Raw genomic sequence first — 13928 nt, forward strand, 5'->3', positions numbered from 1 at the left:
TAAAAAGTTTAGAATGGACAACCCTTATCACTAAGGGGTATGAAAAATAAATGATAGCCGATTCTCAGACCTACACAATATACTCACAAAATTTCATGAGAATCGGTCAAGCCGTTTCGGAGGAGTACGGAAACGAACATTGTGACATGAGAATTGTATACATATAAGAGTTTAACATTAACATTGAAGCGAAAACATTATATACTCGTAACCCTGAAAACAACATGATGAGAAAGATACCCAATTTCGAAAACATTAACGCACGTACGTAGCTACGTACGACAGACTATTGTTAACCAAGAGTAGTGGCACTGATTCGATTCCCTCTATACTTTCACATTATTCCATTCTTTCTACACAAGTGAACCGTATAGACCTTTTTCCATCTTATCAATGGCCCTCCAAAACACGCCATTTTATGTATCACGCGAAGTGAGGTTACTTAAATATTGCGCGTAGATATTTCCGAATCATCAAGTTTTAATTCTCACTAGCGTCCGCCCGCGACTTCGTTCGGCGTTAAAGTTCACTCAAAACAAATAAGTTGACACCTCCTAATGACCACATAGAGGTGTGAGGGAAGCATTTTTGCATTCCAGTTTTTTAGTTGGAATTCCGAATATTTGCAGGGTAGACAGAGCACAAGGTCTTAATAAGTCTGAAAAGCCGAAAAGCCTTGATAAGAGTGCTCGGCTTAAGATAGATTTGAGATTCAAATAGTGACCGGTTGCTAGTCCATCGCCTTCAAGAAGAATCCCAAGTTAATCAGCTTTTCTCTTAGTCGTTTTTACGACATCCAGGGGAAAGATATGTTACTATACAAAAATGGCGGGAACCACACGGAAAATTACTTTTGTACAAGATATTAAATCTTCAGTCCCTTTTTCATTTTTGAAAAAAGGTCATGACAGTTAGGCGAACGAAAACAAATTCGTTAAGATATTCATGATTATTTCCTTGTAAAAATTCAAAGAAATACAACTTACGTAAGTTTTTTTTTCTGTCTTTATATTTTCAATATCATACAATAACGTAGTAAATACTTTTACATAATTTTGCAAAACATGAAAAAAAAACCTATGCTAATCAACCAGACACTTTTAAATAGAGGTCACTAGTAAGAAAAATAGACAAGTTTTAAATATTCTAAGTATTTATGTCATACCTAACATTTATTACGGAGGAGACTTATATTTTTTGTTTTTGATATTTTTATCCATTCATTATGTTATTGTGACTGTCATGAATAATAATGACGCAAAAGAAGTACGATACGACATCCAGGGTAAGATATGGAGTGGTTCTATTTAAAAGTGCCGGAAACCACACGGCACAATAAATAAAAAAGACGAAAATACGATAAAACGGGAACGAAGCAAATCTTAATTCAATTTTCAGTAGAAAAATGTAAATCGGCGGCAAACAAGATGTTCCCGAGCTTTTATGAACTTTTATCAAATCTCCATAAAGCTTTAATTAATCGGACCGCCGCCCTCGAATTGTTGGGAGTATCATAATATTTAGATGTCATTTACGCCAGTTGATGCTTTTGGATTTTTTTGTAAATTACTGAACAGTATATATTCAAGATTGCCGGGTTCGAATCCCGACCACCCATAATAAATATATAAGTAATAAGTTCGAAACTTGTGTTACGAGATACTAACTCATCGATATGTAGGTACTATAATATATATATTGACGGCCTCTGTGGCGCAGCGGTAGTGCGCTTGTCTGTGACACCGGAGGTCCCGGGTTCGAATCCCGGTCGGGGCATGATGAGAAAAAGAACTTTTTCTGATTGGCCTGGGTCTTGGATGTTTATCTATATAAGTATTTATTATAAAAATATAGTATCGTTGAGTTAGTATCTCGTAACACAAGTCTCGAACTTACTTCGAGGCTAACTCAATCTGTGTAATTTGTCAAATATATATTAAAAAAATATTATTATTATTATTAATAATTTATAATTAATACTTATATACATAAACATCCAAGACCCAGGGCAAACAGAGAAAGTTTCATTTCTCAATTGATTCCATATATATATTTTTATATTTAGATAAATTAATGAAATATTTTTTTTTATAAATTGTACAGTCTCGCATAGTGTAGCCTACCTATCCTGCGGGAGCGAGCCCAGAAGGCTTGCAGCATTGCTCCTGACCTGCTTTTGGTGTGCTCAAGACTTTAAACAGACTTAGTATCTACGGCGTGTGGAAACTAATTTTCTCACCATACATATAGTCGAAGAGTTACGACATTTTAATGCCTTCTTAGAAATACGACATCGTGTGAAACGCTCCTAAATGCCGCCAATTAAGGACATAAAGAAAAGCCGCTTTAGAAATTCTGTTTCGAGATGTTATCTGATTATTTTATTGCACCAAGCTATTGTCCAGGATTTCAATATAAAATTGGATGAAATTTTTTTTTGTGTGTCTCTCTCTTTAATGTAAATGCTTATTTCCAAAACTTCTGAACTGATTTTATTGGTTTTTTGTTGTATATAAACAAAGTTTTTTACAAAGTTTAAGCGACGATTCCGCAAGTGTTTAAAGTGAAAAATTATTATGATATGATGGTTAAGATATTTTAATGTAATAGTGATTAAAGAGCATTTCACATTTTCGCAGGCAGTTCTACGATTTCGACCGGACTCGATTTTCTTAAGTAGCTTCCAAAAAATATTCGAAAATTAAAAATATTGCCAATATTTTAGAGTACAAAATTAATGTAACAGATGTTCGCTTTACTCTGTTAATGTTATATATACGTGTGACTAGCGACGCACAGATAAATAATAATGCTCTGTTTTATCTAAACCCTTTTAGTATTTTGTGAAATGGCTCTCAAATTATCAATCAACTTACTACAGAGTAATTTCGTTTTTTTTTCAACCTCCAAATAATCAGTTGTTCATTTCCCACCTGTAAACAAGTCCAAAGAAAATAAAACCTTCTCCACACGTATACTCATATTTCAAAAAAAATACAGTGGTAAAGATATATTTTTCACACAAACGCCTAGGTCACCATATATCCTTTTTATGAAGACGTAAAGCATCCGTGATACATAGCCCGGGACACCAGTGTGACTCACGCTTTATCATGCACCTAAGAAAATAACCGTATTTCCTTTTTTAAACATGTAATATTCATAACATTTCGTTTTACTTTTGGCACCTTAAACATACACACACATACATACAACCACGTGTTTATCCCTTACGGGAGAGACTGAGCGCACAGTTTCATAGAGACTGAAAGTCCACCTACAGCTGTATGGCTTTATGATGGAACTGAGATTCAAACAGTGACAGGTTGTAAGCCCATCACAGAAAAGAAGAAAAAGCTTTTTAGCCTTTCCCTTGATCAACTTTTACAATCTGCACGGGAAGTGAAGCAACGAGCATACACTATGTATTTTCTTTGTTACTAGACTAGCTTGCTTGCTTGCTTGCTTGCTCTAGATGAATGTGTGGCTATTTTCTTAGTCGCCTTTTACGACATCCATGAGCAAGAGCCATCTCTTTGAAGTTTTTCTATTCCAAAGAATACACACACATCACATTTTTAACCGTAACGGGGCGCACGAAGACTCGATAAGGGAACGATTAGCCTGAAGGCATAATAATGGAATTGAAATTCAAAGTAACAGGTTGCTAGCGTATAACCTAAGAAATAAATCCCGTTTTAAACCTCCTCTGATTGACAATACCTTATGTTTTGCTTCTCAAAACTATAAACTAGTTTTAACCCTTTGAACACCATGGACACTTTTAGGCGTTTATTAGAAACTTACAAAAATCGTTAGTGAGTCGGTAACGCAAACCTATCATTGAAGTAGGTCAAAGAGACAAAAACTTTGGCCTTAAGCAAGAATCATGACTTTACTTGCGGCGAAGGTTAAATAAGATGAACTTTAAGAACAAAATACCTATTATTTGCATATAATAGATTTTAATTTAAATCCAATACGGGTTAGGTTTACCTGCAAAGGTCGCGGAGGTCAAATGGGAGTCGCTTCGTGTAAAAACCTGACTCACCCAATCCAGGATCCATGGTCAAAGACATACCCCGGGCTCCGGATGGAGGATGCATCCGGAATTTAAGCCAGGAGAAATAAGATATCAAATTAAATCCTAGTCACTTCCCTCCTATTTGACCAATTTCATTTGACAAACCCATAAAAACAAATTCAAGTGATCTTGAAGTATACTGGCATGTATCCAAACCCCAAAAGCGGACTAAGTACACAATTTAAATTTTACTATGCTCCTTATAAAACTAATCGGCGTGAGAGCATTGCATTGAAAAGGATAATAAAAATAACAGCTAGTTGTAAAATAAAAAAAAATATAATTTGAAGCTACTCTATGGATTTAAATTTGTTTGTGGCCATCAAAGAATACTTGTATAAATGTAGGACAACTTACGACGTGGTAGTAAGGAAGGAAATTTTATAGCCAAGCCTGTATTAAGCGCCAGTAAAATATAATTATTATAAATTTCAAACCTTGAAAATTGAAGAGAAATTTTTTACAAATGGTTTTTATGGTCTTTTGAATTCAATAATTACCGTCCTTAAAACGGGGTATCTAAACGATAAAAAGGTTATCGCACTCAAAAACACATTCCACTAAAACTCGATTAAGGACATCACTACTTTTATCGGCTCAATGCGTTACGTCACTATTTTTTCAATCTGACGTTGCGTTGCGAGCGCGCCATTTTTGTGTATATTATTTAATCATAACAATACCTACAACTAATCTTATAATGTTCACACTTTCCAATTTCTATTATCGCCCCGAAATTTTATGAGCCATTGCGTGTCGAACAATTTTCTATCGGACATACTTTTATGGGTCAAAAAGAAGCTAGGCAAGGATATATTTACGAGCTTTGGAGTGGGTCCAGCGGTGGTTGCCAAGCGACGCCGCGAACTACCCCTCTATGTCATAAAGAAAGATAAGGGTTGGAGGATACTGAAATTATATTAAAATGATCTTAATTTCATCCTGGTAAAAGATCCTGTCAATCGTTACCTTGAAACAAGGAGCCTACATAAAAAGATTCATAATAAATAATGAATAGAACGTATAAAATATATTTAGTAGTTAAAATACTTAATTTTCAGCAAGTCATTAATGTTTTTTAAAACTCATCTCTCTATGTACGGTTAAATTGAAATCTCAACTCAACCAATATTATACATGCGAAAGGTAATTTGTTTATTTGTTTGTTACCTACCTACTGACTTCATCTTCTCAAAATGCAACATATAAATAATTGAGAGTCTGGAGATTGACAAAGGATTTGTGAAAAACTTATATTCCTAAGTAGGTGGCACTAAATTCGTTGCTTTTTGTTAGTAGTTCTAATTTCGTCGCATTTTTATTTAGCGTTAAATTTAAATTCGTCGCTTATTATAGATGGCACTTAATTCACGCGGGCGAAGCTGCGGATAAAATCTAGTTTTATTAATAAAAGTTGCTGGTACACGGTGCGGCTTAACACAGAAATCGTCAAGCGACTCCGTGGATATTACCACGACTTGGCGTCGCTTAACTTGAATCTACATGTAGTCTAATCTCAGAGAGTTTCTTCTCGAGATTGAAATAATATTTCGTTGACTATTAATTCATTGCTTTATTTACTTTGTAGTGATGAATTGAGGACTATATCGGGAGTTTTTATTTTTTATTTTCAAATATAACGGGACTTTTCAAATGAATAACTACTTTCAAAATTTATTCATAAGCTGAGTAATTTTATAATTACTCAGCTTATGAATAAATAAACATAAAAATAAACATAAAAAACACACACAGTCACATTAAGATTCAACCTCTTTTAGAATTCGGTTAAAAAGGAGACCACAGGCAAAGGAAAATACGATACCAGTTATGGCAACACTGTGCGTGTTGAAAATGGATATGGGTATGACAGGAATGAAAACCTGGGTAAAATCGCCGACCACAGACACCAGTGGAAGGAAAATTATGTAAACATGCGATTGTAAATTCTATACAGAAAATTAATTACTGACACGGAAGAAAAATTCGATTTAGGACCCGAAAATACAACACAGTTGCAAAGAACGAATATAAACCATTATAAAAAGGCTTACCTACTTCAGCAAAATTTTACAAAACTGACAAGCATGATGAGAGATATACCTAAATGTGGATGAAGCGAATGAAGTATACAGGGATCGTGGCAGGTGGAAAGATGTAGTCTTTGCTTACCCCTCTGTAAAAGAAACATTCATTTAGCATCCACTCTGATTTCTGTATCTGCAACCACGACATGGATAAGAGTGTCCAACTGAGAAAAAGTTCGAAGTAGGTCGAAACTTCACGCATTTATAGCGTCTTCTAATATTGCAGTTGGAGGCTTACCTGAAACAAGAAAAAACACATTAAAATCAGGCATAAGTTCTTATTAGTAGTTCGCCCATAACTCCACTTATGCTGATAAAAAATTCTGTTATTTACCGACCCTCAGAGTTCTAAAATCGGAATTAAATTCGTTATTCCGAATTCTTATACTCTACGTACCGCACCGTAAAGCATAATTCTTATGCTTTACGGTGCGGTACGTAATGAAATCAGTCAAAGAGTCTTCTCCTACCATATCGTAACATATAATCACGTCCATATACCTACCCCGCGGTTACACAGAGTCAATAGTCATCAAAAGACCGAAAGGCCACGCTCAGTTGAGATTCAAATAGTGACAGGTTGCTAGCCCATCGCCTAAAAGAGGAATCCCAAGTATATAAGCCTATCTTCTTCTACCTCTTTAATCCTGATTGCATCATCACAACACATTCAGTCAATGAGTTGAGCAAGATTTATAAGTTTCGATTGATTTCTTCACTAGTTTCATATAAATACTACAACTAAGTGAAACTTCTATACGTAAAACCACATTCAGAACTCCTGTAATTTCGCTGGTCTGATCTAGCGCTGCAAAAAACAGTTTATATTGGCCGGGACGAGAACAAAGGGCGAGCTAACAGTGACTAATGAAGTGCGGCCGACAGAGGGCGCGCCATAGTATAAGTTGATAGCAGAATAACAACTATGTTCATTCTTCAGAAATTACTGTCAGTGTCATAAGAAGAGTTCATATTTCTTCAAATTACATCGTTATCGTTAATTTATTTCTGATCAACGGTTGAAAACTGCTCTCATAGGGATATTTAAATCACGTGTCTTTTCCTTACTGATAAGCTTTAGATTCATAGGCCACATTTGGCAAGATGACTTAGTGATGGAATTGGGTTGAAAGGAGATAGTGACTGGGGTCCCGCTAGCTCATTACCTGAGAGTCCCAAATTTTCGAGTCTTTCTCTTAATTGACTTTTACAACTAGCGGGAAGAGAAGCATCTACACTGGTACTCTGGTACACACAATTTTTCTGATCTAGCGGGACACATAGACAAGATAACTTTTTGTGTTTACTTAGCCTATGATAGATTCGCTATGGCATTCCCCCATTGCGAATGCGGCCTACTTTATAACTTGAATAACCTACTGCTGATAAGTTCGCAGCAACGCCGAGAACTTTTTGTCATATTTTGACAAATTCCACGGAATATGAATGCTCTTCCCGCTAAAATAGGGAGAGTTTTCGGCACTTCAATACATATTTCAAAGTATTGATATAAGTAAAATAACTAATTTCACTAAGCGAATAAGTTATTGTGAATGGTAGCGATATAATATTTTTTTTTTGATTATTTGTGTTTTTCCTTGTGCTTCGCTCCCGTTAGATATTTCAGAAATAAAGTAGTCTGTCTTACGCTATAAAGTCTAGACTATCGCGGCGACTATTCAGTTTTAAATTAACACTTTACGAAGAAGAACTGCTCTAGTCTTAATTCATTTACAGAATTAATTGGATATTAAGGTAGTTTGACGACTCGCTTATGATTAAAAAATATAGAAACATGAAAGTCGATGGACGCGTATCACCTCTTTTTCCCTTACGGAGTAGACAGATCCCAAAAAGTCATTAGAATTTTTCAATCTGCGCGGGAACAGACGCAGCTGATAACAACAGTGTTTTTAAGAATTGAAATGCAAATAGTAAAGGTTTCTAGCACATCGCATAAAAAAATAATTAAATTAGCGCTGGTCTGATTTTGTTGAAACATAAAATGTATGAAGGATATGTCCATATAATTTTTTTTAATTAATAGGACAACAAAATCGGTGTAGTAGTATTTGAGATCATAATTTTGTCAAAAATTTAAGTCTTCGCGAGGTCTTAGTTCGCGGTCTACAACTAGTCCTCATCGATTAAGTAATTTACTATATCGATGCTAGTCCTATAAGTTATGCGTTCCCCTTAATTGTCTTTTCAAACTGCACTGATAAACAAAACAAAAAAAAATACCAACTTAGAAACCACTGTTGATATAAAAATGTGAGAGAGGGTAAAAAAAATAACTTCCCGTTGACTCGCATGACGCAGCGCGGAATAAAAAGACAAAAAAAACCAAGCTGATATCTTGAAAAATAAAGTGTATTTTGAAGAACAATGCCTACTATATTACGCATCGTAATGAGGACGCAAATCATAGGCATTGGCGTTTGCAGTATTGAGAATTCGAAATAAATCTTCTTAAATAATTAGGTATTTAAGAATTTAAAAAGATTTATATACTTTATTATATAAAATAAGAAAGTAAATAACTCGACCCACAGCCCAAACCGCTGGGTCCTAGAGACTTGAAATTTGGCGTGTAGGTTCTCTTTGTGGTCTAGGGGTGCACTATAAAGGATTCTCCAAAATTACGAATAGTAATTTATAAAAACTACATTATAAAGAGGTAAAGTTTGAGTTTGAGAATCTCAATTCTATCATTAAGCCGGCAACACTAACAGCTGAATGTGACCTTTCTGTCTTTTAATGACTACTGGCTCTGTCTACCCCGCAAGGAATATAGACGTGATTATACGTTACGGGTTTTCGTTCATAAACACAGTTCAGGGGTCCATATATATATAAATATATAAAACCCGTGGTACAAAAATACTCACACGCTTCGCCTCACCACTTAACCCTACGGCATGTAACCCACTGGTGCATGAAAATGTCTAGAGACTGTTGCTCTTTTGTCCATGGTTCATTCACGAATGTAATGATGCCTCAGCCCGCATTGTCTATGCCTCATACATATTTTAATTAAAGTATGAATGTCGCTGATACCAGACAAAGTTAAATAAACTCATATGTCTGCCCTTTCAAAATCCTTGAACGAAATATTTTCATATTTAAAATGCCATATTAAGAAGTATGTTTAAGTATTTATTAATTTTGAGACATCAGAATCGATTAAAAAAATACGCCTGCATACATACGTATAGTTACGTCTATATTCCCTTGCGGTATAGACAGAGCCAACAGTCATGAAAAGAAGCCATGTTCAGCTGTAAGATTTTATAATGAATTGAGATTCAAATAATTCTCCAAAATCATATGAAAAGCTGATTTTGGAGTTTTTCTGTTACCACAAATATAAGTGGTACCTGTAAGTCCTTTTTAGTTCTTATAAAAATAATCCAGAACAATACATTCAAATTAAGAGGATGTAGCTGTGCCTATGATTTCGGGCACTAAGGGAAGATCTTTCCCCAGGCTATTTTCTATAGATGGGGAACCGCGGCTCCGTCAGTGTTAAGTCGGAGGTTGTATTTATGGCTGCAATCCTTAGAAACTTTGATAGCGCGATTTAGAATCTTCGTTGATGGCAAGTGCCTTTAGAGCTGCCGTCATAAGAAGTCATCAAAAATTGTTATTGTTTGACCGCGTACTACATAGAGTCGATTAAAAAACTACTTTTACAGAAGTTTATTAAAACAGAAATAAGATTTGTTAAATTAAAATATTCATCCGTTAAGCCTTCCGTGCCTGTTACGCCTTCATCACAAAACAAAAATAATTTGTTTGTTTTATAAATTTTATTTAAATTTGCATTTCAATTTTTCTCGTTAAAAATAATTGGTGCTGTCTTTGAGTGACTAGAGAGAATGAGTTAATTAAAATGTGGTATAGGTTTATCGTGCCATGTCACTTGTAGCATTTTTATGTACGGTTTAATTAATACATACATACATACCTATCATCACGTCTATATCCCTTGCGTGGTAAAAATAAGCCATGTTCAGCTGTTTGGCTTCATGATAGAATTGAGATTCAAATAGTGACAGGTTGCTAGCCCAACGCCTAAAAGAAGAATCCCAAGTTAATAAGCCTATCCATTGGTCGCCTTTTACGACATCCAAGAATAGGAAGTCTATCCATATGTTATGGATTCCGATAGGTGCTCTTTTTAATAAAAATAAGAAAATATATAAGAAAGAGCAAAATACGACAAGAGAAAAAAAATTGTACGCGAGAAACTGGGAAGTCAAGTTTTTTCACGTGGCAAAGTTCACAAAAATAAAATATTTTGGTTAAAACACTAGCCTTGACTTACTCTTCAGAAGGTATAACCGAAAATATTTTGGTACGTCATTCTGAATTCTGATTGAAAATCACATACAGTCAGAAAAAATTAAGCGTGTTATTTCCATACAAATAATAGGTAAGTGTTATTTCAAATTTTGTTCTTTTAGTTTTATATTATTATTCCTAAATCTATGTTCATTACATTCGTAACAAACATAAAACAAAAATTCCTTTTCATAAAAGTGTGACAAAATGAAGATATACCGGCTGTCGTTACACCGAACCCTTCATTTCTTAGACAGGCAACATCTGCAAAAGACATTCCCAAATCGCCTAGCAATAGTTCATTTTGTGATGAAGAAATAGACTCATTTATTATGTTCTTTATCGTTGAGGGATTCCAACAGTAATAACGGAACGACATCGTTAAATTAAAAAATTTGGAGATGTGACGCTTGGTAGGTACGTAAGAAAATAAATTTAAGCAGGTATTTTTTACATGTACTAAATTTAAATATTTTATTAAATATTTTTATTGAACATGTATGTATGTATGTATTTTTATTGAATAAAACTAGCATGAATTTTATCACTTGGTCTGCTTGTCATCCTGCGCTGATTGTAAAATTGAATCAAAAAAATCTAAACAAAAACCATTTTTCGAAGCATTGCTGATGAACTTCTGTAGCCATCTGACGAAGCATCTGAATGTATTAAATAGTGTCGTGTGGTTCCCGATACTTTAGAATAGGACCACCCTATTTCTTTCCCATGATTTTTTTTAGGCGATGGGCTAGCAACCTGTCACTATCTGAAATATCTATCATTAAGCTTAACAGCTGAACGTGGCCTTATATTTTATAAATCCTCACGATAGCGAAGCCCTGGTTTTATTCCACAACATCATAAAAAAATAACCCAAATACCTTTCTGTGCTATAGTTGTTTTGCAACAGAATGCTTTCAACGGACAAATTCTCATCGGCATTTGAACACCTCATTATCTCCAATGAAGACTTAAATTTTCGTTTTTCATTCTGTCAATTCGTTCATTTCTTTCATGATTGTAATACTCAAACACCAATCGCACTTCGCGTTTGATTACGAGATTTTAGTACAATGAAACGTACATACTTATGACCACGTCTTTATCTCTTACGTGATAGACAGAGCCCACAATTAGCTAATTGAATCTCAATTCTTTCATTAAACCAAATAGCTGAACGTAGCCTATTAGACGTTTAATGACTGATGTGACACATGTGACCACGCAGGGGATATAGACGTGACTATATATGTATGTAGATATTTTATCATTATTCCATTCCAATCAAAGTTTACTTTACAAACAATTATATATCAAATCTGAAAGAGAGGTAACCCGAATAATTTTGTGAACGATACCAAAATGTTACTGATTTGGTCGCTTTATACATCCCAAAGTCGGCTTAAATCCCTTCCAATTTAACTTTGAAACTAAGGGGAAAACATACAAAGCGATACATATGTAAATTCTATGACATATTTACTTACTAGCTGCGTCCCGGAACTTCGCTCCCGTGGAAGTTTGAAATATTTTCGCTTTTAACAGCCAGTAATTCCGGCTGTTGACACTCACCACTGTTATTTTATATAAATTGATATTAACATACATATTATAGCCTTCTGCTTATACATATCTAAATAAATAAAACAATATTCTTTGATCTTCTACCGAAGACTTGTCATTAAATTTAGTCCTTTTTCATAGACAAAATCTATTAAAAAATATCCCAACCCAAAATAATAGATTCGCCAACTCGCGTGCACCGGATCTTAAAAATCTCATAAAATTATGCGAGGCGGCGGCAGTGGGCTTAGTATGGGACGAGAATGCTTCAGTAATTAAAATACTTGAGGGCGGACTGAAAAGAATGCGCTTCGGGCTTCCAAGTTAATATATGAAGTAGGCTTTTCTATGTGACTGTACGTTTTTACTTACATATAGAGAAGTGTTAAATTATTTCTTTTCTTTTTTTAAATGTAAAATTTTCTTGTTATTAGGGTTGTCACTAAAAATAAATCCTACCAATGAGTTACTATTTATTTTTCTTCATTATGCCTTCTATTAAGATTTTTTGTACATACTATTAAGAAGAAAGGACACTAATTGTCTGACATTTCAACACACAATCCAAACCACTGAGGCGAGAGACGTCAAATTTGGCATAGGCGTGCACGAAGAGAGAAAAATTTATTTAATTTCCAATTTGGTAAGAGTTTCTAATCCCTTACCAAAATGGAAATTAAATAATTTTTTCGTTTTACGCGGACAGAACCGACGGCGTATTATAAGTCATTCATTTGTTTTTAATTAATGTAGTTTCTTAAACACTAAAAGTTTATAAAATCATCAATGGAATCCTTACAATAGGATCTTATAATTAAATTTGAATAATGAGCGGACGCGACAAAGGTTTTAATTAAACCCGGGTGAAATCTTCTGCATGATTAACCGGGTTATACGAGCATACAATTTATCTGCAAAGATTGCATGTCCCAACCCTAAGATATACATACTATAATCGCTCTCTATTACTTCCCGGGTAGACAGAGCCAACAGTCTCGAAAGCCTGAAAGTCCTTTAACTGTATGACTTGATGATATTCAGATTCAAATAATGACAGGTTGCTAACTAATATTTTTCTTTTATCTTTGATATACTACTGTTGCACAAACAAAATTGGTTTGCAAATATGTTAAGAGTTTAGAAGTACTTACTTCTTGTCGGTGACAAGTTGTAAGATTAAACCAAGGATCGTGCATCCAGAGTATTTGCGAGAGTCCGCATAATATTTTATTCTACGGTTCTTTTTATATTAAAATAGGTATAATATTTATTTTTGTTAAAAATAAAATAAGCGTTATTATGATAATAAAATACGGAGCAAATTTGGCACAAGCGTTTAAATATTTTTAAGGAGATTTCAACAACTACTTTTTACGAAATCAGCATGTAATAAAATAAAGGTTACAATGTTTTTTATTTCTTTAGTTTTTTTTTTTAAACACATTAACTTTCACGCGGTTCCTGAGTGAAACGTGAAGTGACGCTATGTCCCTCTCCGTATATGTACTATATGTATGTTAACGTGTTTTGACGTGAATGACGGACAATCAAATACAAATAAAGATTTAGTTGTGTCCCCATCAGAGCCATGCCTTAAAAGAAGAATCATAAGTTTACAAGTTCAATAACAGCGCCCCGAAGCTTCGTTCTCAAGGGAATTTTGAATGACCAGATGAACAACGTAAAGGAAAGTAAATGTAGAAAAAAGACTGACTAATGAGATGGCAAGTGACAAAACCTTACATAACAATTTATAATTACGTCTAAATCCCTTGCGAGGTAGACTGAGTCGAAAGTCTTGAAAAGACTGAAATACCACTAGGATGAAATTGAGATTTAAATAATGA

The 13928-nt window shown here is 34.4% G+C and overlaps 1 protein-coding gene across 7 annotated transcripts in view; it reads right to left on the reverse strand.

Annotated features, from left to right (window-relative positions):
* Positions 1–13928, reverse strand: part of LOC106136237 (uncharacterized) — a 286942-nt gene that overhangs the window by 220000 nt on the left and 53014 nt on the right. For 4 of the 7 annotated variants that reach the window (XM_060949376.1, XM_060949375.1, XM_060949374.1 and 1 more), the window contains exon 2: positions 6257–6409. The exons of the other annotated variants lie outside the window; for them this stretch is intronic. In XM_060949376.1, the coding sequence (XP_060805359.1) occupies positions 6257–6279 (23 nt within the window). In that variant the 5' untranslated portion in view covers positions 6280–6409. The remainder of the gene's footprint in view (positions 1–6256; positions 6410–13928) is intronic. 7 annotated transcript variants of the gene reach the window in all.

This window comes from Amyelois transitella, chromosome 18 (genome assembly GCF_032362555.1).
Source record: "Amyelois transitella isolate CPQ chromosome 18, ilAmyTran1.1, whole genome shotgun sequence".
In the NCBI taxonomy this organism is placed as follows: Eukaryota; Metazoa; Arthropoda; class Insecta; order Lepidoptera; family Pyralidae; genus Amyelois; species Amyelois transitella.